The sequence below is a fragment of the Triturus cristatus genome, chromosome 7 (genome assembly GCF_964204655.1).
Source record: "Triturus cristatus chromosome 7, aTriCri1.1, whole genome shotgun sequence".
In the NCBI taxonomy this organism is placed as follows: Eukaryota; Metazoa; Chordata; class Amphibia; order Caudata; family Salamandridae; genus Triturus; species Triturus cristatus.
This window is the reverse complement of record NC_140590.1, coordinates 366,927,037-366,953,688: the sequence shown is the minus strand read 5'-3', so window position 1 is coordinate 366,953,688 and position 26,652 is coordinate 366,927,037. Positions and strand designations below refer to the sequence as shown.

General features: G+C 48.6%; 1 protein-coding gene and 1 pseudogene across 3 annotated transcripts in view; both read left to right on the top strand.

Annotated features, from left to right (window-relative positions):
* Window positions 1-26,652, top strand: part of LOC146809690 (C-Jun-amino-terminal kinase-interacting protein 4-like) — a 759,065-nt gene that overhangs the window by 663,238 nt on the left and 69,175 nt on the right. For all 3 annotated transcript variants that reach the window (XM_085616533.1, XM_085616532.1, XM_085616534.1), the window contains exon 25: window positions 8,167-8,280. In XM_085616533.1, coding sequence (XP_085472659.1) covers window positions 8,167-8,280 — 114 coding nt within the window. The remainder of the gene's footprint in view (window positions 1-8,166; window positions 8,281-26,652) is intronic.
* Window positions 4,026-4,610, top strand: LOC146809691 (small ribosomal subunit protein uS11m pseudogene; annotated as a pseudogene).

Sequence of the window (26,652 nt, the reverse complement as noted above, 5' to 3'; positions counted from 1 at the left end):
TAGAGGAGCAACTTTCCCCCTAGCCTCACTTCCAACTTGGGATTTTATGATGCAACTATGCTAGAATGTTAGCGCCTCTGCTTCTCCCTCATCCTCCCGATCGGTGGCTTTGACTTGAATTTGGGAATGGGGCCACGCCCCCATCGGGAACTGGCACGAGCTTATTGTGTATACTGCCTTGCTTGTTGTGTTCATTGTAGGTAGTTTTCAAAAACGGAACCTTTGTCTTCATCCTGTATTAGAGCTTTGGACGACTTTATGTGTTGCTCAATTAGCTGCCGAACCTCCGGGATGTCGGCTGAATAGCTGTGTTTCTGACTTATAAGAATAAAGGTTTTAAAAAATAAAAAAAATAAAAAATAAAAAAATGCAAAAACAGCCACATGACCATGATTCTTATTGCCTTCCAATGGGCAAGACAGACTTGGTTCTCAGAGATAATGAAAATATCGCAAGGAAAAATTCACAAATTGCCAAAAAGACAAGACTTACTAACAATGCAAATGGGGAAAGTACTTCACCCAGAGCCCGAGAGCCTCAGCCTTTGCAGCATGACTCCTGAGGACATAGAATTTGCACACCTAAAACTACCAGAAAGCACAATGGCAGTTCTATGAGAGGCAAGGAAGCCAACCACAAGAAAATGTTACACGGCTAAATGGAAGAGATACTCTCATAGGTGCCTCAAAGAACACCTTTCCAAAAAGATCATGAAAGAAAGAACCATTCTGAAATATTTAACATATTTGCTACAGAGCAAACTAACATATACATCCCTAAAGGTTCACTTAGCTGCAATTGTAGCGAATACAAGAGGACAAACTGGGAAGAGCTTCTTTACTTCTCACGTGTTCAAGAGGTTCCTGGAAGGGACAAAAAGAATCACACCACCAAAAAGAGTGCCAGCACCCACATGGAACCTTAATATAGTACTCGCTCAGCTGATGGAAGCACCATTTGAGCCACTACAAAAGGCTATGCCACAAATGCTCACATTAAAGACTGCCTTCTTAGTAGCAATAACGTCATTACGTAGGGATAGTTAACTGCAGGCACTAACACTGCAGGAACCTTACTTCCAAATACACAACGACAGAATCGTCATGAGAACTGATCCACATTTCATGCCAAAGGTGGTATCAAAGTTCCACTTAATCCAAACTACCTAGTTTCTTTCAAAATCCAAAGACACAAGCAGAGAAAGCATTGCTTACTCTGGACGCTGGAAGAGCAGTTATGTATTACATTGACAAGACAAAGGAATACAGGAAAACAAAGCAATTCTTTGTATCTTTTGCAAACACTATTGCAAGATGGGTTGCACAAGCTATACATTTATGCCACAAGCAAGCAGGGCAAACACTACAAGGGGCCCCACAGGCTCATTCAACAAGAAAAAAAGGAGCAACAATCGCATTTCTAGCCAATACTCCAATACAAGACATTTGCATGACAGCAACAGCAAGGTCTTCCTTGCACACGTTCACAAAACATTACTATGTGGACATTTAAATGAATAAAGGTGCACAAGTAGGTCAAAAAGTCTTTCAACATTTATTCACAAACCAACGCTCATCTTCCACCCAGCCATCACAAGACTAGCAAACCGCTACAAAGTCCATGCACAGAATGTGAATCCAGAAAAGATTCACGCTGCAAAACGTATAGTTATTACCTGTCAGTGTAGTTTTGCAGCTTGAAGAATTTTCTGGATTCACTAGTGAACCCATCCTCCTCCACCAGAAAGATGAGGCACGAGGGAAACGTCACAGAAAGACACCAAATTCTGATTAGTCGATGACCGCAAATCCCCCCCACCCCCCAAAAAAATACAGATGACAAATACAACAATTCCGGACCCAATGGCGGAATAATGCACAGCATGTGAATACAGAAAATTCTTCAAGCTGCAAAACTACACCGACAGATAAGAAACTATACGTTTCGCTCCACTTTAGACCTATACAGCCCTGTAAGCTATCGAACTGGGGTAAAATATGTTCATCAAGCTTGAATGTGCTGCCAACACATACAAAAGTGACAATTATGAGTGATTGATCTTTCATAAGAAAGGAATGGGTGTAGTGAACAGGAGACATCTGCATCTCATAATTAGCTTGTTAGGCTACACCTGGGTTGAGTCAGCCCAGGCCCACTGAATAAAGGAGGGAGCTCAGACCTCAGAAGCCGATACAAGAGGGCCTTGTGTTTGAACTTTTAGGTGGGAAAGTATGTCTGACAGGAAGGCCTTCAAAGGCGCTCTTTCCATAGAAAACCTCAAGTCACCACGATGTATTGTCTCAGAATGCAGTGCACGAGGGTGGGGTGGTGGAGGGATGGCGTTCCATCTAGAACTGCCGCCCCCCCCACACACACACTTAAAAACCCCTGCACAAAGGAGAAACAGTTGAAAAGACCCTGGACCTAGGATGCGACAACAGTGGAAGACTGATCAACTGAAAAGAGCTGCATGGGTCTCGCCAGGGCCAGTAGCGCTTGCCACCTTATGCCCATGATGACCATTTGGGCAAAGACCTAAACTCCCTTTTCCCCCGGGTGCTCTGCAAGACGGTCGAGAGACCATGGGGCCTGGTGACCCTACCAGGAGCCAAACAGAGGAGAAAGCTGGCGCAGGGAGCCAGAAGACCCAGCTCACATAAAAGTGTGCCCCTTTAGATGACGAAAATCTAACCAACTAGGCCATAGTTATTTTACTTTACAGATAAAGATTTACTGTTTGAAAGCAAAAAAAATCCAAAACGAGCATGTCTTGCTCTGCTTTACTGTGAGTAATTACACCTGGGGTGGGCCAGGGTCTGGACCTCAACGCAATGGTATTTTTATTTATTTATGAGAAGAGGATCATGCGTGGGGTCCCCTTCCCCGAGCCACCTTTTAGTACGGGGATCCTATTCTCCCCCATGGCCCGATGCAAAGATGTTGAAGCAGCCAGCACCGGGTGCTTTGGCCACCCCCTGTGCCTGAGTCTGGAAGGGGTGGGGCACACGCAGATGAGATCCCCATGCTGCTTCCACTTCTGTGAGTGAACTAAAACCGCACAATTTTCTCCTGGCCTCGAATATTGCTTATACTCACCAGAGAGGGGGAGCTGCAAACCATAATGCCGGCTCTCACACCTGGTAAGGAATGCGTGTGGGGAGCCAGCGATGTCGTGGGAGCCTTGGGTTCCCTCCATGGCCCCCTGTGAACTTCTGCAAATCGTGAGCAGGGCCGGACTGGCCGTAGCAGGCACTGGGCATTTCCCCAGTGAGCCGCTAGGGTGGGGGCCGGTCTTGGGCCCCGTGGGGGCCGTTTTTGTAACGGAGAACCTTCAATATCGTCCGAAACCGGCCGTAGCGAACAGCTCGGCCGCACGCCCACGCCCCCTCCTGCGCAAATTTCGGCACTTGCAACATTCTGTGACCGTCTCTGGATTGGTACCACAAACGGCATCGTTGTCTCTATCCCGTTCTCAGGTGGTGAGTGTCACTAGTATTTACTATTTCCATTCCTCATTCTATAAGGGCTCACTTCAACAGTTGTGTCTTCTAATAACAGAAGATTAAATGCGTTGACCTTTTTGTAGTTTCAGAATTCTTGTTTCTATGTGTCTTTTGTTAGTTTGCCTCTAACCATCACCTAGGTTTTCATGTGCCAGTTAGTTCCCAATAATAAGTAATGGAGACCTATAACTTGTTAAGTGCTAAAATCCTTCCTAACATATTTGTGGCATGTGTAGCTGTAGATACATTCCGGTGCGCACACTTGCCATCTAGGGTTGGGTTTGAACGTGTGCAAGTTGCTTTTATTCAAAGAAGTATTTTCCAGTCACGAGGTACCTTGACTCCTTCCTGTTGCTGGTAATGTGCATGGGCATCATAGACTCCTTTTTCTCTGCCATTCGGTTCAGGAGTGTTCCTTTATACTTAAGTTTCACGCCGTGTGCTGTGCTTAATTCGAGCCAGTGGTCTCTTGCGCTCAGCCTCGGCACTAAATTGTCAAGACCGGTACAGAGTTTGTAGGTCATGAAGTCTCTCATTGCTATGTGCAAACAGCTTCTTTGACCTGCAAGGTCCGCCCATGTGGCCTTTAAACGTTGCTTTGTGCCAAGGTGTGCACACAGGCGCACAAAAGCTGCAGGGATCAACAGAGAATGCTAGTAGGGCTGCTGAAGTCCCAGAAACTCACATTTCAAGGGATTTCCGTCTCTTCCCACCAATGCCAGGAGGAAACAGCATCTTAAGATGGGGAGGAAAGACGTTTGAAGAAATCCCAATAGCGTATATCAAAGCAACATAGAACACGCACATTCAGGTCACATTCCCTGAAAATGAGCCACTTGCTCGTACCACCTGTGGCACAGAGCATCAAGAATGCCAAGAAGAGCACAGCCATCGCATCACAAAGCACAAAGCACTGGTATCTCCGCAGCATCAAAAGCCACTGGAATGGGTGTGTGCCATGTTCGAGTCGTTGTGAAGGGTCTGGGGCCTGGTCGGATAGCAGCCATTAAGCGCTTGACTTAGGGAGGATTGGAAGTAATCTCCCTCACTCCGTCACCACCCAGGATCAGGAGCAACCTGTTCTGTCAGCTTCAAGAGGAAATCTAGCCAGCAGCAGAAAATTCATATTCTGCCAGAAACTGGGCGGTCCGTGGCTAAACCTGTTCTTCAGGCTAAATTTTCTCTCCCTCCAAAGAAGAAATTGACTTTTGAGGTGGCCGTAAGTTCACCTTTGCACACGGCGCCTAAACACTTTGACGCCGCATTAAAAGCACATTACCTTCATCACCAGCTCCTCCTCGCACTTCACCTCCTCCTCCCTGGCCCTCTTCACCACACCAACGCCCAGTTTACCCACTGCTACCAGTGGACTCTCCACCAGAGTCTGATCAGAGTACCCCTGCTTCAGGGTTCAGGGGGATAGCCCTAGATCTCTGTATTATCCATATGATGCACCTTACAACACTCAACGACTGAATGATCCAAGGGAAAATTATGCTGTGGTTCTCCCAGGTGACACAGATCTGGACTTGTATCCGGCTAAACCTTTCCCTCCAGATGACACAGCTGTGTATCATGAGGTACTGCAAAGAGCAGCTGTTTCCTATAAAGTCGAGATGCATAAGCAGTCTGAGGAGGATGACTTCCTCATAGAGACTCTCTCTTCCACTCAAAGATCCATTGAGTACCTTCTGATGCGTAGGGGGATGCTCAAACAGGCCACAGGCATCTTTAAGGATCCAGTTACGTAGTGTGTCATCACGCCATGCGTGGAAAGAAGTTGACGTCTTTACCTTCTGATCCTCCTTACATCAGGGGGCAACTGCCTCCTGATTCTCTAGTGGTGCACACTGCACGGAAATATGCAAACTTTCAGAGCACACAGGATGCGCCCTACGGGACTAGGAGAGTAAGAAGGTGGATGCAGCCTTAAAGAGGCTAATTGCATAATGTACTCTCAAGGCAACTTTGCCCACAGGGACAAGGTGGAGGAGTTGTTGCCATACCTTCTGGACCAGTGCGCAAAAGAAGGGTTAGGAGTTGGTAACAGAGGGCAAATAATCCCCAATACCAACATTACGTGTGCCTTGGATGCAGCGCATACTGTTGCTTGGGGCATCATTACTAGTATCCTTCTGTGCAGACATGCCTGGCTGCATATTTCTGAATTTAAACCAGATGTTCAGCAACATTTGGCCAACTTGCCTTTCGATGTTGAGCATCTCTTTAGGCTGCAAGTTCACCAGATGCTGGAAAGGATTAAGAAGAATAAGACCCCCACTAGTTGCGGCTCCTTTCCCTTCTTGTAATTCAAAACGACCGCTCCTGAGGCATCCACCCCCTTCCCCCGACACCAATAACAACAAACGCCCTCACAAGGTTACTTAAGGGGAGGATGCAAGAGTAGCAACGGTAGTAGGGGAAAAGGTGCAGCCCACCGAGGGGCTACACCTGTCAAGCAATGACTCCCTTACTTCACAACCATCTTAACACCTGTTGGAGGAAGAATGCAAGGATTTCAGACCCGCTGTGCAGAGATCACCTCAGACCAGTGGGTTCTAGATATTATAGCAGAGGGTACTGCCTAGAACTCACGCAAACATCCCCTCTGTCCCCTGTCCCCGTCAGACTCTCCCCAGAACATGTCTGCTTCAAGAGGAAATACATGCACTACTCAGCAAAGGAGCTATAGAACCAGTGCCGCCACAATACCACGGAAAGGGTGTGTACTCATAATTTCCAATCCCCAAAAAGGACGAGTCCCTCAGGCCTATCCTTGAATTGGGCCCTTCAACAAGTACTTCATTCTGCCAGAGCACTTCCAGATGGTAACGCTTCAAGTTTAAATTCCCCTACTATAGCAAGGCGACTTCATGACTGCCCTCAACCTGAAGGATGCCTACTTTCACATACCCATCCACCCTGCACATCGAAGTTTTCTCCGGTTTGTGGTAAGTGGTCAGCATTATCAATGCAAAGTGCTGCCCTTTGGGATAGTCAAAGATTCCAGGGTGTTTACAAAGAAGCCGCTCACCTCAGAAGGAGCGGCTTCCACGTCTTTCCTTACCTGTACGATTTGCTGAGCGCCACACAGCCACAATGCCTCTGCATACCCAAGCTACCTTACATCTTTTGCACAATGTGAGCTTAAGCGTCAATGCAACCAAGTTCCATCTCCATCTCCATCCCATTCAAGTCCAGTCTTTTTTCTGGGCAATACATGACTCATGAGTAGGCAAAGCATACCACAGCCCCGCAAGGTTACAAGCATTCCAAGCACTGATACCTCTTTTTCAGCCACATCACCAGGTAATGCTCAGAATGATCGTGCGCCTCTTGGGGATGATGGCCTCTAGCATTGCCATAGTCCTACATGCCAGGTTACATATGTGTCTGCTGCAGGAGTGCATAGCAGCACAATGGTCGGAAGCAGAGGGTTAGTGGAAGGATCTAGTGTTGACCTGGGGCCCAAACTCATAGCTCTCCGCAGTGGTGGAATGGCAACATCCTTTTGCATGGACGCCCCAGTTCCTCAAGCAGTTTCACCATAGACACCTCGCTCACTGGTTGGGGAGCACACTTGCAAGACCTGATCATACAAGGTGTGTGGACACCCGATCAGAGGGATCTCCACATCAATCATTTGGAATTACTAGCAATCCAGATCCAGATAGCCCTTTAGGCCTTCCTTCCTCTCATTCAACACAAAGTAACTATAGTTTGCAATACATTTCACAAAAACAAGCTTCACACCATCAAACAATTCAGTTTATTGAGGCCTTATTAATGCTGCTTTGGGGAAATCTTTTAACCTTCACAAGGAGTGCAGAATATAAAGTAGATGGATCATCTTTTTTTTGTCACAAGCAAAGACTTTGGATCGTGTCCTTCATGAGGATGTTGGCTTAAATGGCCACTTAAATTCCTCCGCTACCCCTTGTGTTAAAACTGTAGTGACTTCTGTGATTTTGAGAAGGGGGCAGGGTGTGCACAATCTGGGCCAAATACCACACTTGTTTGGGGGTCTTGAAGTTGATAGCAGTGTCTCCTCATCTTATATAGAGAGCACAAGTCCACTCTTCTCTAGTTGGACGGTGTTTGCCCTGCAAGCCTAGGTAGTTATAGGTGAATATCTAATAGTTGGGGTGCTTTCATGAATAATAGGACTGTGAGCCTTAGTTATACAAGAAGGAAGGTAGTTTCATACAAATCTGATGAAGCACAGGGTGATCAGTTTGAAATTAGTATTCTTTTTTTCCTCAGACAAACAATAAGGACAAAGAAGTTGTTGTTTGCGGATTGTTAGTTTAGTGAGATTGCCCAAAGAAACAAGGGTATCGGCCTTTGTCTGTTGAAGTCCGTTCTATTTGATGAACAGTTATTGCTTATGTTGAAGTAAGTATTTTCCTTTTATCATTGACCTGATTGTTGGCAATGCTTCACCCGTTTCTTGCCTTTTTTGAGAAATGCTTTCAGTATTCGCCTTACTTCTTTGGCTTTCATTATTTGGCTACTGAAAGTGGTAACTGCAGTTTCTCTAGTGATTTTCTCCAGGTCGAATGTCGACCAATAGGATAAATGGCTTTCGGAAGTTGTTTTGCTTGTGAAATTTGTTATTGTAAACAACCTAACTTTTTAAATTGTATTTTTATTTCACCCACAGGCTCCAACAATTTAGGTTTTTCTTTTGTGCAAATTTCTGCACTTGCAACATTCTGTGACCGTCTCTGGATTGGTACCACAAACGGCATCGTTGTCTCCATCCCATTCTCAGGTGGTGAGTGTCATTAATATTTACTATTTCCATTCCTCATTCTATAAGGGCTCACTTCAACAGTTGTGTCTTCTAATAACAGAAGATTAAATGTGTTGACCTTTTTGTAGTTTCAGAATTCTTGTTTCTATGTGTCTTTTGTTAGTTTGCCTCTAACCATCACCTAGGTATTATACCTAAATGTGCAAACTGTTATTTACTAGGAAAATAATGTTTTTTCTGACTTCAAATTGTTTGTTATTGAGACCTTATTTGACTCCATCATTCCCACTGCTGTCTCAAAATGTGTGCTAGACTAATCACTAGCATACCTACCATCCAATCATTAAAAATAACCTGTTCACTTACTGTAGTTAAACTTTCACGCAATGCACTACATTAAGGCTCTCTGTATAAATGGCTCAAAGCTGAAATGTCCTGGTGAAATACCAGGGATGAAAGTGGAGTGGCCGCGGGAATTTGATCTGGTATTCATGAATCCCTGTCTAATTCCCTATTTCTGAGAGGGGCATCAAGGGTCAACCCTTGATCCTACGGCATTTCCCCTTCCATGGAAATTACCGGGCCCACTTTATCTGTATCTCCATTTCCTACCCTCTTACAACAGGACCTTCCTCTACTTTCATACAGGTGTAGAAATAGATGCGACTGCATCTCCTCTGTACTCATGCCTTTGATGCCATCAACCACAATATCCTAAGTCTACTCTGGGGACTAAAAACACTGCAGTCATCTGGTTCACCTCATGCTTAGGCAACTATTTCTTCACTACATTGGCATGGTCCCCAACAGTGACTCCCACCCCTTTCCATTGTCTCCAAGGGGTTCTTCTTGTGTCCCTTTTCTTGTCTCTGGCCAACACAGTACTCTTTCCTTTGTAATTCTCATTCCACCTCCAATCTGTACCTTTTGTAGTGTAGTTCCTATATCCCCGATAGGCTCTACGCATTGGAATAACAGACACTATAGATTTGACATAGGACTAAGATCAGTATGTCTCTATCGAGTATATTAAACGTAATTACTTGTGTGTGCCTGCTAACTCAGAGGTCACTAGAAAGAGATTAGTCTCTGACAACCGCATAAACATGACAACTTTGTTTCCCGTTAGAATCGGAACAGTCTCAGAATCGTGGAAACAATAGATAACAGTTTCACGCAGTCAATCGTACATGCTTCGTTTTAACAGAGTTGCACAGAAATAGAGACGGGCGTTTTCAATAAAAGGGTTTATTGAACAGTCTTATTTCTCGTGCAAGAGATATGAATTGCTACAATCGTAAGACAGACTGCGAAGTACAATATGTATGAGGTTAGCAGTAAGATAAAATAATACTGCAATAGCATGGTTTGTAGCTATGACATATATTAATCAAAATACATACATAAATAACATATGCTAAAATGTGGTCCTCCTCTGATGCTTCTAAATTGTTCTACCCCAGTGTACCTAACCTAAGTGTAGTACGAGGTTTGAAGTAGGTGCTATTTCTAAAGTATAGCTAGCTATATTTTAGTTTAGCCAAGAGTTGCCAAAAGTTTCTCTAAGTTCTAGTCAGCTCCATACCTGAGAATGAGAGAGGTTGGAATCTCTTTTCCGGACTCGATAGTCTAAGCCCCCGCAAGGGAAGTCAGAAAGCACTGGAGCTGGATTCTCTGCGAGGAGGATGACAGCGTCCGGTCAGTGCATCAGGCTGGAACTCGATCTCCTTCCGAACTTGCCGTGGCAAACTGCGTAGTCTAGGTTGGATCGAATCCTCCGGGAACCGCAATTTGCCACTGCAAGTGCTGGTATATTTATACCTTGAAGGTGTCTAGGAATGCCAGTATTGACGTAAAAGTCGGGCAGAGGAACGTCATGAATGAACCCCTAAGGAATAGATGTTCATGCATACTTAATGAGTTCTTGGAGAAATCAATATTCAAGCTGGGGGAAATTCCTTAAGGCTTAAAGGTCTGGTTTTCCAAGAAATTGTTGTGATGTGGATGGGCGGATGCACGGGGCAACACAGAGGGGAAAAAGTAAACGGGGATGGTGAGAGGGAGAAGAAAGCAGAGCCAGCTACAAAATATGTTCTCTGTAGATTGGCTCATCAAAACAAAAACAATTGATCCAAAAATCTCCACCAGAGTAAGAACACATGTACTTGGGCCATGCTCTAGGTGAGGGTCACATGCAGGAAGAGGGAAGTGCTGACCTCAAAGCTGACGAGCAGGAGGTAAGCAGTTGAGAGGGGCTATGAAGCTAACCAGTGATAAGTTGTGGCCGGCCTTCAAGCCCAATAACAGTACACAACATGTCTCAAACAGACAGTGCATGCACTGTCTAGGTGAGACCAAAAAATTAGTTTTCCCTTTCTAATGATCAATGCACTTGCTGTTCTTACCTTGCAAAACATTAAGCAGGACACTAGCCCTGTTACAAGGCCAGATGTGTTGTGACACACCCATCATGAAACATCTGCTATTTCTGTGTCCGCTTCTAGCTGGTTGTTCCCCATTCAGTGAGTAAATCACTCACAGACTCAAGACTGGAACTACTGTTTCCCCACTACTGGATCTTTTATAGATTAACATGCTTGAATATTCCTCGCCATCAGGCTGTAAACCCTTGGTATATTAGAATAGAATGTAGTCCCTCTACTGTCTTAATTAACATCAGAAAGACACACAGACTATCAATAGGCTGTCCGGTTTTAGGTCTAAACTTATTATAACTGATAAAACCCCACCGGTAGGGAAATAGCCCTCACCATTGTAAACATATAAACTCTAAAAAAAATAAAAACCTGCACAACGGCAAACTAAATGCCATTCAAAGAAAGGAAAACAAGAGTGAAAGAGTCATTTGTATTTCTTTCTGAAGGGGCCAATACAATGTAACTTTGTTATATAAGGTGCAGTAAGAAAGACTAGGATAACATTATTCTGCTTGAGTTTTGTTGTTTAGGGATGTCACTAAAATATTGTTTCTCCTTCTTTTTTTTCAGTTTTGTGATCTTGTGTTTCAGGTGTTGTTTATTTATTTTATAAACTGTAGAGAATAAGGAAACATCAAAATCATATTAGATTTTCTGACTACGTTTGAGTCTTTCACCGATAGGAAAAATGTAGGTTTCATAAGAATCTATCCCAATATGTACCATCACATTTACCCACAGAGAATGGGTAAAAACCCTTGATACATCAGCCCCCTTTTCTAGTGAGTCAGTATTGATAGTAAGTAAATTGCCAAACACCCCAGGCTTTAAACATTCAATGCAAGGTATAGTGACATGTATATATGAAAAGAGTGCAGTCGCAAAGCATCTAGGATACGGGTGAAAACATGACACCAGACTTTTGGAAAACATGGACTGCTGTGTCACTTGGAATGCTGCTGCAAAAAGTTCTTACCAAGTTCAACAAAGATTGGAGTGACATTGTTTATATTTGCAGTGATTCAGCTACGTATATGAAAAAGTTGTGTGATGACCTGTCAAAATCGATATCTGAGCTGGAGTGCTTCCCTTTAAGAGACCCTTGCCACTTGTTAGATGGTATGCTGAAAGCATCTTTACAATCTTCAGCGTTAATGAAGAATGCTATTGACTTTTTAGTCCCTTCTTGTGCACTTTTTTGTTATGCGCGGAAACTAAAACGCAAATATTTCTCATTTTGTGCTTTGTGTGGCATCAAAGAAAGAGTCATACCAACTGTGCCACTTAGCTGGTGGTTCTCAGTCCTAGAGGCCATGAATGCTATATTATCCATGTGGCAACCATTTACAGAACTTTTGCTGAGTGATGATGCCAAAGGCAAGGAATGTGAGGATCCTTGGTCACATATTGATAGTGATTTGAAAAAAGGTACACTGTACTGAATTCTTAGATTTTTACAGGAAAGCATGACCGCTGTAATGGACATAAAAAAAACCAGAGTGTGAAAACACCCTTGTCTACCAAGTGTTCAGCATAATTGGTGTAGATTAGAAACATCTCCTATAGAGTAGGCTGGGCGACACTTTTAGTGACTTTGGCAGTGCAAAATGTTCCATGTTAGAGTGCTTGCCACTTGTTAGCAAAGAAATGTTGAGGATCAATTCAGGAACTTTTATTTTACAATGTATGAGAAATAGCCCTCACCAACCATGGCATTTGAAGTCAATGAAGACTCACTGTGGTACTCTACACAAGTTATAGATCCCTTCCGTAAAGGGAAATTATCTCCAGAGTTTCAAAAGTGCTCCCTCATTTTTGACCACTGTAATAACTCTGAGGACATATGTGCCCAGTTCAACGCATATGTTGCAGAACCTGTCTCAGAGAATCACAATCTTAAGGTACACCAGTGATGACATGGAAAGCTATGTCAGTAGCCAGCATTAGCAAATTGGTACTGGCTATTTTGGCATTGCCGGTCTCAATTGCCAATGTTGGGAGGGCTTTTTCACAGATAAAAGTTTATATGGGAAGGAAAGAGTGAGCGTGCATGACCAAAGAATCACTGAAGAAGTAGTGTATGGTGTACTACGATAAGTTTGATTTGTAAAAATGTATTTGGACCTCATATACACGGTACATACAAAGCAAGCAATAATAAAAGCAAAACGTTCCATAAACACCGGAAAAACACTGTTTCTGTTTTTAATGTCGTGAAAATGTGTGACCACTGATAGCCACTGTGTTTTTTAAGGTATTGAAATCACTTGAAAACACTGGGAAAAACCCCACCAGAATTTACCAAAAAAATAGAAACTGAAAACAGGAAAGCCTAACTATATACAACTGTGGCCAATGAGTGACAGATTGCCTTCCCCTCCTCCAAAGTCCCAACAAAAAGATTTTACCACCACATGTTTGAGGAACCTTCTTGAGCAATGGCCTCTAGAGTCCACTGCACCTTTTCAAGAGTCGGTGACCCATATGTCCTCTAACCATTATTTTCTATTAATAATAAAAAGCATTTTGAACTAAATGGCTGTATAAAGTCTGTTCCTTCTACAAGGATGATAGTTTATCAAGTAACAATAATTCTGTATTTAGGTCTATTGTATTGCCGCCCGTAAGCATTCAAAATAAGTACAATCAGTGAAGATGTGTTCAAAAACTGATCATAACCATTTTAAAATGATATTTGTTCGAAGATGACGGCGATTTCAAGAAAGCCATATGTTTGCATTCAATCACACTCCAATCACACTCTGACCTGAACTAGTGATCAGCTTCTGACTGAAATCACTTTTAAGCTGTTGAGAATTTTATAGAAAATCATACACATCTGCACACCTAGATAGCAGCTGTTCTAAGTGCTCAGTGATCTATATATGTATTCACAGGTAGACTGCCCAAAAGTCTCTTCCAGGCTGCGTATTTTCCTATCCACAGCTTTACTTGGGCAAGAACTTTCAGACCCTATGCATCCTGTATGTGAAAGGGGACATGATTGTACTTTCAGCAGAGTATTACTCCAGTAGGCTGCATGTGCTCAGACATGTGTACCTGGTCTTCTAGCCTTTATACAATCACTGTCTTTGTCACCTTTTGATACAAAGACTGCATGGTCAGCTTCATCTAAACCAAACTCAATGACTACCTTTTGTCTCTCCGAGGCCAAGGACTAATTTTGTTCCACCACTTCTGCTGAGAGCTCTGATTTCACATGATTATCAGTTGATCTGTGAATACAATCTGGGTTGTATATCAATGCGTAGTCGTACTCCTGTTTAGACATGCAGTTGACGAGGAAAGTAGATGTGTTGAGTTTATAGAGTATGGACTTTTCTGTGTATTTTTTGCTTTTCTTGATGAGGTTCAAATTGTAGTAATGGCTTGAGGGGGTCATTCAGTGGGATCCTCAATAGTCAAAAGGTTCAGTACCAGAATCTTGCTCTAATATTCATTTTCACCAACCGTAAGCTGTTTATGAGCAATTTGCTGGATTTTCCCTTAAAAGTTCACTTTAGCATTATTCTGCGTGACTGCTCCTATAACCAGGGTGGCTGAGAAAGACAAAAAATATCTTTGTAAGAAATGTGCTGCATATAGCAAAAGGCAAATCTGTGTGAAGGACAAGCTTACTTTATGTACAGCTATGGTATGCTAATACATCTGTAGAGCACATGATTATGCTAAATTGTGTCCTAGAGCTAACCGAGAAAGAATCAACACAACCGGGGAGCCAAAAAATTTGGAGCCAGGGTTGAACAAAAGAGCACTAGTTGCTGAAGAGCTATCTTTTTAATGGCTTTCTAAAGTGGAGCAAAGAGGGAATTTGCCGCAGGGTAATGGGAAGCTCGTTCACAAGTTTGATTGATTTGACTAAAAAGGCTTTACGTGTGACTCTGCTTGGTTCTTGGTAGGACCAGCAGTCGAGCCTCTGGGAAGTGCAGACAGCGTTTTGCAATGCAATTATGAAATCTGTTCAATAAATAAGCTAGAACAATGCGATCGACTACTTTAAACAAATGGAAGAGGAATTTGAAAGCAACGCTTTTTGCCAGTAGCAGCCCCAATGTATTCTTGTTAGCGCATCCCTCTTTTTCAGAAGTCCTAATGCCAATCTGGGACCCGACTCTCCCCCAACAAGGTCTAAGGGGTCTTGGTACTAATACCCTGCCCCCCTTATACTATATTTGTTTGATAGAGACTTCTAGCCTCAGATTCCTTACCTTAGACTATCCCCAGGCGTCAAATTGGATGCGGAAGATTTTTTAGCAATACCCCTGCAAGCCAGTAGGTGGCGTTGTTCAGCTCCACATCAGAAGTGCGCTGTACTTATATAGGCGCCACCCTGGCGCTCTGACGTCCGTGCTTTCCTTTCTACACCAGATAGCATTAATCCGGTCTGAGCTACCCTCAGCCATTTTTTGACTGGATTTATGCAACTTTTGGCTGACTCTTTTTCTTTCCTGGTGTGAGGAATGTCACCCAAGAAACCGGCTGGTTTCAGACCATGTGGAGCCTGTCACAGGTAGGTCTGTGGTAAGCTACCACTTGGTGCGTTTGTGGAGCTTGGAGCATCACCAGCTCCAAATCATGCGAGGACTGCCACACCATGCCCTCGAAAGTGCTGGGTGAGCAATTCCTCAAGCTCCTTGCAGCCTGACGACTCCGCGATACTCAATCAATCAATCAAAGCATTTATATAGCGCACTACTCACCCAGAGGGTCTCAAGGCGCTAGGGGAGGGGGGTCCGCTACTGCTCGGACAGCCAGGTCTTGAGTTGCTTCCTGAAGGCGAGGTGGTCCTGGGTCAGGCGGAGGTGGGTCGGGAGGGAGTTCCACGTCCTGGCGGCGAGGAAGGAGAAGGACCGTCCCCCTGTGGTGGCTCTTCGGATGCGGGGGACGGTGGCGAGGGCGTGGCCGGTCGATCGAAGCTGGCGTTTGGGAGCGTAGAAGTTGAGGCGGCTGTTGAGGTATCCTGGGCCTTGGTTGTGTAGGGCTTTGTGTGCGTGGGTGAGGAGACGGAAGGTGATTCTCTTGGTGACCGGGAGCCAGTGCAGGTCTCTCAGGTGTCCGGAGATGTGGCTGCGACGGGGGATGTCCAGGATGAGTCGTGCTGAGGCGTTCTGGATCCGCTGAAGTCTTTTCTGGAGTTTGGCGGTGGTTCCGGCGTAGAGGGAGTTGCCGTAGTCCAGACGGCTGGTGACGAGGGCCTGGGTGACCGTCTTCCTGGTCTCGGTGGGGATCCACCGGAAGATCTTTCGTAGCATGCGCAGGATGTTGAAGCACGACGAGGAGACGGCGTTGACTTGTCTGGTCATGGAGAGGGTGGAGTCCAGGATGAAGCCCAGGTTGCGTGCGTGGTCTGTTGGTTTGGGTGCGCTGCCTAGGGCGGGGGGCCACCAGGAGTCGTCCCAGGCGGAGGGTGAGGATCCCAGGATGAGGACTTCCGTCTTGTCCGAGTTCAGTTTCAGGCGGCTGTTCTTCATCCATTCGGCTACCTCTTTCATCCCTTCGTGGAGATTGGCTCTGGCGGTGGCGGGGTCGTTGGTGAGGGAGAGAATCAGCTGGGTGTCGTCGGCGTAGGAGATGATGTTGAGGTTGTGCTGGCGTGCGATGTCTGCGAGGGGGCTCATGTACACGTTGAAGAGGGTTGGACTGAGCGAGGAGCCTTGAGGAACGCCGCAGATGACTTCGGTGGCTTCAGATCTGAACGGGGGGAGGCGGACTCTCTGTGTCCTTCCGGCGAGGAAGGAGATGATCCACTCCAGTGCCTTCTCCTGGATTCCGACGTTGCTGAGTCGCTGCACTAGTGTACGGTGGCAGACAGTGTCGAAGGCCGCGGAGAGGTCTAGGAGGATGAGGGCCGCTGTTTCTCCCTTGTCAAGCAGAGCTCGGATGTCATCGGTGGCTGCGATCAGGGCGGTCTCGGTGCTGTGGTTGGCCCGGAAGCCAGACTGCGAGAGGTCGAGGGATCCGTTCGTCTCGAGGAAGGCGGCCAGCTGCTTGTTGACGGTCTTCTCGATGACTTTTGCAGGAAACGGGAGCAGCGAGATGGGGCGGTAGTTCTTGAGGTCGGTGGGGTCGGCTGATGGCTTCTTTAGTAGAGCGCTGAGTTCGGCGTGCTTCCAGCTCTCCGGGAAGGTAGCAGTGTCGAAGGAGGTGTTGATGATGTCCCGCAGGTGGGGTGCGATGACAGCGTCGGCCTTGTTGAAGACGTGGTGAGGGCAGGGGTCAGTAGGAGATCCGGAGTGGATGGAGTTCATCGTGCGGACGGTGTCTTCGGTGCTGATCGGGGGTCCAGGCGCGGAGGGTGGTGGTGGGGGGCGGTGGTTCGGTCGTGGCGTGCGTCGGTTGAGTGCTGAAGCTGTTGTGTATGTCCGCGATCTTGTTGTGGAAGTAGGAGGCGAGGGAGTTGCAGAGGTCTTGTGAAGGGGTGATGTCGTTGTTACCGGCGTTTGGGTTGGAGAGCTCTTTGACGATGTTGAAGAGTTCCTTGCTGTTGTGTGCGTTGTTGTCCAGTCGTTCCTTGAATGCGGTTTTCTTGGTGGCGTGGATGAGTTGGTGGTGTTTTCGGGTGGCGAGCTTGAGGGCAGTCATGTTGTCCGGTGTTGGGTCTCTGCGCCAGGTTCTCTCGAGGGCACGGCAGTTCTTCTTGGAGCTCTTGAGTTCGTCGGTGAACCATGGGGCTTTCTTGCTACCGGGTCTGCTAGTCGGGGTCTTCAGAGGGGCGAGGTCGTCTGCGCAGTCGCTGATCCACTTCGTGAGGTTGGTGGCCGCTTGGCTGGGGTTCGTTGCGCTGGTGGGTGGGTTCTTGCTCAGGGCGGTCGCGAGACGGTCGGCTGTGATCTTGTTCCAGCTTCTGCGTGCAACCTGTTGCTGGTGGTGGTGGATCGTGGTCCTTCTGAAGCTGAAGTGGACGCAGCTGTGGTCCGTCCAGTGGAGTCCGGTGGCGTGGCTGAAGGCAATGTCCTTGCTGGATGAGAAGACGGGGTCGAGTGTGTGTCCGGCGTAGTGGGTGGGGGTGGTGACCAGCTGCTTGAGTCCGAGGTTGGCGAGGTTGTCCAGCAGGGTGGTGGTGTTGCGGTCGTTGTTGTTCTCCAGGTGGAAGTTGAGGTCCCCGAGGAGGATGTAGTCAGCGGAGGGGAGGGCGTGTGGGCTGATGAAGTCGGCGATGTCTTCGCTGAATTGTGTGCGTGGTCCCGGGGGTCTGTAGATGAGGGTGCCTCTGAGGGTGGTCTTGGGGTTGATGTGGACCTGGAAGTGCAGGTGCTCGGCGGGTGCGAGGGTGTCGTCGGTGTTGGTCGTGATGCGGATGGTGTTCCTGTGGATGATGGCGATGCCTCCTCCGGTGTGGTTGATGCCGTCCCTTCGATGATCTTGTAGCCGTCTGGGATGGCGATGGCAATGTCGGGCGTTGAGGAGGCGTTCATCCAGGTTTCCGTGAGGAAGGCGACGTCTGGGGCTGTGGTGTCGAGCAGGATCCAGAGCTCGACGGCGTGTTTGTGGACGGAGCGGGTGTTGAGCAGGATGCATTTCAGGTGGCTGCTGCTGTTGCTCGTCTTGGTCTTGGTTGGTGCTGGAGTAGTGCAGGTCCGGATGCAGGTGAACTTGCAGGAGTTGCAGCAGAAAGGTCCGTGGGTGCGTCTCGGGGTGGCTCGGTAGCATCCTGGACTTCCGCCGGCGTTGAGTGCATTGAGGGTGGCGGCGTCGTACGTCCGGCGGGTGGGCTGGGGTCTGCGGGGGCCAGGGGTCCTGGCGCTGGGCGCGGGCCAGGCGCGGACAGGCGTAGACGGGCTTACCTTTGGCGCTCAATCGGTGCTCCCGCTGCGCGCGTCCGCTGCGCGGTCGCTCTGGGGACGTCATAAGAAGGGAGCCGGTCGGGAGGGTCTGCGGGGAGGCGGGAGCGCGAGCCAATCGGCGGGCGGGGCCACGGGCTGGGGCGGCGGGAAGCTGGAGCGGGCTTGGCGGCCCTCGGGTGGCTGGGGCTGCGGGAGGCTGGTGTGGGCTCGGCGGCCCTCGGGTGGCTGGGGCTGCGGGAGCAGGCACAGGCACAGGAGCGTGGGGGTGACCAGGCCGGAAGGCGCAGTGGTCACTCCCTGGTTCTGGTCAGGCTCCCCTTAAGAAGGGAGCCGGTCGGGAGGGTCTGCGGGGAGGCGGGAGCGCGAGCCAATCGGCTGGCGGGGGGGCGGGGCCACGGGCTGGGACGGCGGGAAAGCTGGAGCGGGCTTGGCGGCCCTCGGGTGGCTGGGGCTGCGGGAGGCTGGTGTGGGCTCGGCGGCCCTCGGGTTGCTGGGGCTGCGGGAGCAGGCACAGGAGCGTGGGGGTGACCAGGCCGGAAGGCGCAGTGGTACTCAAGATTTCGCTCATGCAGAAGGTCCTGTGATCATTTGCGGAGCTGCACACAGTGATTGTTGTTGTGCCCCAAGTAGTCTGGGAAATCTGGTAAGCCCCACAAGCACAAAAACTCCAAGAGGTCTTCAACTCCACTCATCAAACTAATTCAAAAGGCGTGGGAGCATAAGCACTCCTGGCCTCACGCTTGACCTGGTCCCTCTGGAGCGCATTCGGGCACTGTGGGTTTGGGGAGGGCCCCTACTGGATCCCTGCCGACTGGTTCACCCTTCAGTGCTAGGCGGGCCCCATGGATCCCTTGCTGGATCCAAAGCAGAGCCAGCGGCAAGATCGAGACCTGCTTTGACACCCGCTCCAGTGCCAATGCCCCTGGTGCTGCCATCACCATCCGCATTCCTGACTCTGACACAGAGCCAGATAGGTGTCACCCATCTAGATGGTTCCAGCGCTGACCAGGACCATGTCCTCCGGAGCAAAGCCAGTACCTTTTCTTATTGATAGGCCTGGAGAGGGTCATCAGCATCCCTTAGATGAGGAAGACAACTGGAATGAAGAACTGGCGAGATCAGTAGTCTAGACACTTCCCCTGATACTGGTCTGGTCTCTCCTCCTACAGTGGTTATGGAAGAGAGACCTCTTTTGCTATGGGGGTGAATAGGGAGGCTGAGGTCTTGGACCTTAACCTGCCCACAGTGGTGGTCAAGTCAAACAACTTGACGGAGGAGCTTCATCTGGAAGTCACCCCTCCAAACCCTTACTCCCATTCAATGAAGCCCTTAATGACGTCCTACTTGGGGTCCGGTCCAAGCCCTGCACAGGGGCTCCTGTGCATAGGACAATTGACCGTTCCCATCGCTCTGCTCCTGGGGACTCCAGTTTCCTTACCCAGCACCCCACCCCGGAGAGCCTCCACTTCTGGGATCAATGCTGGCGTGTTCCCTACCACTCCACCGGATGGGGAATCCAAAAGGTTAGATACCTTTGGAAAGAGGACATTTTCTTTCACCAGCCTTGCACTGTGGTCAGTGAACGCCATGTGCCTTTCGGGCAATATTCCTATATGATTAGGGATTCGGTTAGCAAGTGCTTCCCATGGTCTCAGCGGAGGTCCAAGCCATACTCTCCCAAGCTATTGCTGGGAGAGATGCAGAAAAGTTCACAGTGCAGACCAAAAGGGTCTGTGTGATGGAGACGGGAAAGAGAATCGCAGACGCCCCCCCCCCCCCCCCCCCCCCCTCCCCAGCTCCCTCCATTCTTTATCTAGCCAAAACAACCCTTTTGGTCCGGCTGCTTCTAAGGGTAAGGGAGGGAGGTTGGGTTGGAGATGGGGTGGTGGGTTGAGAGGTGGGGAGGACGGGGCTTGAGGGGCTCAAGGTAGTAAGGTGTGAAGTGTAAATTGCAGCCGAAGCACGATGTTCACTATGGGTGTCATTTTTTGTGGGTACTTAAGGTTAGAGAGCAATCTGGAAGGAAGACAGTACGTGACTTCTTGCAGGGCCAGTAAAGTATCTGTATTAACACAGGCATAGTAACAGCTGGAAATAATGCTTTATTGGAATAATGGCTAAAGTTCGCATTGCTTCTATTAATATTTGTGGGCTTAATGACATCGCTAAGAGGAGAAGGATCCAGGAAGATCTCAAGGTATTAACGGCAGATATTTATTGTCTACAGGAGACCCACATTGCCAGGAATGATAGCAACCTACTTAAATCCCTGGGGTTATAGGTAGTAGCTTACACTACACAAGATGTGAAGACTAAGAGGGTTGCAGTTCTGAATTGATTAGTACCGTGTCTCGTGGAGGCGAGGTGGTCAGAATCATGAGCTCTATTAATATAACTAAAGCCTGTCTTAATGATTTCAACGCTGAGAGGCTCGTGGGGAAATGCTTAGCTAAGAGGCAGGATTGCTATGAATAAAATGAATATAGTGACCGTTGGCAGATTATTGGCAATCAGGGCCAGACAGCAGGATAAAAAATATGGATTAGAAACATGCAGGGCAAAGTTGTGACGAATCCTGCTGAGATTAGAGAGGATTTTAGAGAATTTTATGAAGACCGTTACTTGGCTCCATCTCGCAATGGTTATTTATCAAATCTTGAAGTACAGGAATTTGACCCCATTGGAAGGGTCCCACAGGAGGAGGGTGCCCGGCTAGGTGCAGAGATTACACAGGAGGAGCTATTTTGTGCTCTTCAAGCCCTTCCATCGGGCAAGGCATCGGGAACGGACTGTATCCCTATAGAGGTTTATAAAGTTTTCTTTAGCGAGATTTATCGTTTTATGCTTAGTTTATTTCAGGAGATCAGGGAAGGAGCTACAGCGCTGGGCCCTTGGGGCATTGCGAATATTGTCATCTTTTTTTTTTAAAAAAGGGCAAAGATCCTATGAATCTATGCTCATATCGCCTATATCGCTGCTAAACAGCGATGCCAAGCTTTATTCCAAGATTTTTGCTTTGCGCTTGAATTCTGTGATGCATCATCTCGTTTGTTTGGCAGCACGGGTTTATACAAGGAAGAGGAACTGTATATCACGTTAGGAGGTTAATTACCCTCTTTGATGCTACCGAGATTTCCTCCAAACCTATGGGGGTAGCTTTTATAGACGCGGAGAAGGCCTTTGATAGGGTGTCATGGAGCTATTTATGGCAGACCCTCGAGGCTTATGGCCTAGGGGATTCATTTGTGAAAGCAATACAGGTCTTGTATTTCTGATGGATACATCTGCCAGTGGATTCCTCACCTTGTGAATATCCCCTGCGCCAGCAACATTCGGAAACTTTTGTAGCAGTCCACGCCGATGAGGTCGAAGACGACGTCACAGAGACACGGCTCCGCTCGTTACTCCGCTGACGTCATCGGCTCCATAAGAAGACCTCGTCGGCGTGATGACGTCAGTTCCCTTTTGTCATCTGACCACGATGTGGATGGTTGTTCTTGCTGTCGCAAGATGAGCTCCAAGGCTCTAAAAGAAAGGGAGGCGAAACTCTTCATCGCTAGGATGAAAAAGGAGAAGATAGGAAGAAGGAAGTAGAGGTCACGGTCACGGTCGAGGTCGGCGTCGAAGTCGACTTCGGGGCATGCTTCACGATCCAAGAAGCACAAGAAGAAGAGGAGGCATTCTTCTCGACGTCACTCTGACAAGAGTTCGGCTCCGAAGTCGAAGACACCAACTCGACGCCGAAAGGACTCTGTGTCTCCTTCACCCGTTCCGGATTCGCCTCCTGGTCCTTCTTCTCCAGTGGCTTCACCGGCTCCGGCTACTTCTCCGGCTCCGGCTCCATCTCCGACGCCGGTTCCATCTCCGGCTCCGGTTTCATCTCCGGCTCCGTCTCCAGCCCCGGTTGAGGAACTTCAAGTACCGGGTGAGCCTGCGACGCCGCTTATTCCACTGTCGGCGCCGGTTGGCCCGACTCCGGTGATGCCTGACCAGTACCCTGCGTTCCCTGGACCAGGTCAGGACCCCTCGCATTATTTAAATGCTATGTACGGGGTATTTTCGAGAGCCATGTATACCACTGGTGCACCTGCGGGTCCGATGGGTCCAATGGAATTCAATTTCGGGGTGCCGTAAGTCTATCCGCAGGCCCCTTTCATGCCATTTTTTCTGGCGACGCCATCTACCGGCGCCGAGGACGTCGACGCCGCTTCCTTCTTCACCGGCACCGGCTCGACCTCGTTCGACACCGGCTGCTCCTGCGGATCCACGTTCGACGCCGGCGCTGGCGGATTCGAACACGGCGCCGCCGACGCCGCTTGTACAGATTCGGTCCAGAAGGGAGGCTCAGAGAGTGGTTGATGAGCGAAGGTACCTTCTGGAAGAAGCAGAAGAAGGAGAGCTGGTGGAGTCTGACGAGGTGTTTGAGGAGCTTAAAGAGGCTAGTGGACTGGATTTGTCTCCTGAGTGGGAAATTACTCCACCTTCCGATGAACCCTCGAAGGATGTGTCTCCATATCATACAGTCATCAGGAAGGCTGCAGAACTGCTGGATCTTCAGTTGCCAACTACTGAGTTCAAATCAAACATTCCGACTGAAGTGTTGCAGTCTCCTATTGCAGTTTTGGAGCCGTTGTTGCCTTTTAATGAGGCCATTATTGACCCTGTGTTGGAGGTGTGGCGTAAGCCTTTTTCTGCTCCCGCAGTCTCTAAGACGGTTGCTAGGAGGTATAGGGCGGCTCCAGGGGACCCTGAGTTCTTAACATCGCATCCATCGCCTGAGAGCCTGGTGGTTCAGGCGGCTTGTTCAGGAAAGTCCAGGGGTGCTTTCCCTCAGGTTCCAGGTGACAGAGAGGCAAAAAAGCTGGACCAGTCGGCCAAAAAGGTCTTTTCATCGGCCAGCATGGCACTGAAATCAACAAATGCCACTTGCCTTTTGGGACGCTATATTCATGCGCTCGTGGACTCTGCCAAGAAACTTGCACCAAAACTATCTGAGGAGGATAGGGTTGGTTTTAATGAGATCTTGACGGATGCCCAGGCAGCAGCACGCCAGGTGATCCAAAGTGGGCTGGACACGGCGGATTCAGTGGCAAGGGTCATGGGGTCCTCTGTTGCCACCAGGAGGGGTGCGTGGCTGAAGTCTTCTGAGTTTTCCCCAGATGTACAGTCGACTGTTGGACTTGCCATTTGATGGATCTGGTTTATTTGGCAAAAAGGCAGATGCTGCTCTTGAACGTTTTAAGGAGAGCAAGGCTACGGCTAAGTCTCTGGGCCTTCAATCCCAGTCAAGGGGGTCGTTTAAAAGATACAGAGGTTTCGGAAGGGCAACCTTTCGTTCCTACAGGCAGACCCAACAGCAGCAGCAGCAAGGCTCTTTGTCTAAAGGATACAGAGGTAGAATCAGGGGTCGCTCACGTGGCCGTCAACTCTCCTCCTCAGCCCCTCCTTCCACCGCAAAGCAGCCCTAGATCCGCCATTCTGGATCATGTTGATCCTGTGGGGGGCCGGCTTACCCATTTTCTACAAGATTGGGAATCTGTAACTACAGATCTTTGGGTTCTAGATCTTGTAGAAAATGGGTATGCCCTTCCCTTTCTGGAATTTCCTCCAAATTACCCTCCTTGTCAAGGGGCTTGCTCAGAGAACCACCGTCTTCTCCTACAGGAGGAAGTCCTGAAGTTACTACAGAAAGGTGCAATAGAGGTGGTTCCAGAGCAGGAGAGGGGTCAGGGATGCTACTCCCAGTATTTCCTGATTCCGAAAAAGGACGGCAGATTGCGTCCGATATTGGACCTCAGGATCTTGAATCTTTATCTGAAGCAAGAGAAGTTCAAGATGCTCACCCTTGCGCAGGTTCTTCAGGTGCTGAATCAGGAGGACTCGATGGTGTTGATCGACTTGCAGGATGCGTATTTTCACATTCCCATCCTGAAGTCGCACAGGAAGTGTAGGAAGGTGGATATCTGACTATGGTTACCCCCAACTTTTTGCCTAGTGTCTAGCTGGTTTTTCGACTTAGTTGGCCTGAGATCCTGCCATTCAGGGTCTCAGGCTGTCTGCTCTCTCTGTAAAATGGACTCCATGTACCCTAGGTACATAACCAATTGGTAAGGATCACCTTATTGGACCCTGTACAGTGTACCCTAGGTACCCAGGGCATAGGTGTACCCTAGGCCTCCCAGGGGCTGCAGCATGTATTATGCCACCCCTGGTCTGGCCTTCCAATCAGACACAACTGGCTGATCACTCAGCTGGGGCAAGGTCGTGTAATCACCCCTTGCTTAGATATAGTATGCCTATATCTACCCTTATATATAGACACATGTGTACCTATCAGTCACTCCTATGGCAGGCCTTAACAATCCTGGAGGCAGAGTGCTTGGTAACATGTGAGATGGTGCTCTAGCATGAGCTGAGCCTGTCTGCAGCTTTCGGAACCATGTCCTTATAGCTGTTCTATGATATAGCCTACCATATACTCTTAAAGTGCCTTATAATCTTAAACGGTTATGGTAACTATGGTTGGGCTGTATCAAAACATGTCGTGTAAGGTGTCTAACACTTTGGAATAATACCCCCATACCATTTCTGGTGATGAGGATATTATTCCTCCCTTCTAGAGGGAGAGACATGTTAAAATCCTACTTTGCTGTGTAACCTCTTACCAAAGCCTCAGCATCACAAAATGGATGCTGCTGCCACGACACAAGTCTGACCTCCTGCAGCTGGGAGTGATCCCAGCCAGGGAGGCCTGGACAATAGGTTTCCTGCTTGGGGAGGTGCTAGCACCTCCCCAGACAGCCTTTAGCGTATTGGGGCAGGGTGGGCTGAAAGGAATGAGACATGCCTGGGGCACACAAGGTGTTCCTTGCATAGTCCAGTTCAAACCGGTGCTGGGGCACTCCAGCCCCAGCTCTGGCGCGAAACTGGACAAAGGGAAGTGGGTGTAACCACCCCCTCCCAGGTCCCACCCATAAGGCGTGACCTAGCAGGTATCCCAGCCCCCCAGATTAGTATAAGAGTGGGAGTTGGGCCTCAAGACTTTAGATTATCCTGAACCTGCAAAACTGAACAGAAACTCTGGACCTTCGACATTCGACGAAAGAAGAAGACTGAAGAATCTCCCTTGTGGCCAAGGAGTGGCTACCCTGTGCAAACAGGCACCATCAAGAGACTACCCTTTGCTTTGCCCACGTTCTACGAGGAACCGACTGCAGAGCCCGACCAGAGCCTTGACTTCCAGACTTCTCCGACCCTGATCCACATCTGCAGCAGAGCTGAGATCCGTGGAGGCGACGAGCGACGTGGGACCGGCTACCTGGGAAAAGTGGCTAGTATCTTCAAGCGCGGCTTCTGAGGCACCCTCGAAGTTGTGCACCGGGGATTGAGAAGCCCCACCCCCAAGCACCATCTGCACCGAAGACCAGCCCCCCCACACTCACCGAGTCCTGCGTGGGGCCCTTCAGCATTTTCCTGCTTGCCGCGCCTGTCCGGTTGCTTGCCCGCTGGCTAGTGGCCTTTGTGACGACGCATCCCGAAATCTTCTGCGCTGGTTTGGCTCCTCCAGACTGGCTCCTGCTTCCCTGCAAAGAAGAAGCACCCCAGACCTTCCTGGTCTGATCCTGAAGCAAGTCCTCCGTTCTGCGTGGGTTCCGCTTGCCAAGGCCTGGTGAGTCCTAGCCCAGCTTCGACGCCGCCGACAGCAAGAGCCTTCGTGGGACAGCTCGCCTCCTGGTCCTGGTCGTCCTCGACGCTTCCGGGTCCTCCTGGCTGCAGCGACAAGCTTCACCTTCACCTGCAACTCTTCACGACATCGTCTGGTTCCTTCCTGGTTCCACGTGGTCACTGGCTAGTGATCTTGACTCTGTCCCCTCTGCTTGCAGGTCTCTTCTCTTCTTGATCCCAGCCTTGGGATCCACCGGACACTCTTCACTGACTGCCTGTCAGCATCTTTCTTCAGGCATCCATAGGAGTCGACGACGAAACCCGACGCAACTTCAACCCTATGCACCCGCAGCCTGTGGGCTAGGTAACTTGGGTACTCCGGTGCTCATCAGGATAGTGACTATCCTAGTGTCTAAGTTTCAAGTCTCAACTTCCTAGCTACTCCGGAAGTGTCCTAGATCTATCTGTTTCTAAACTGTACTATT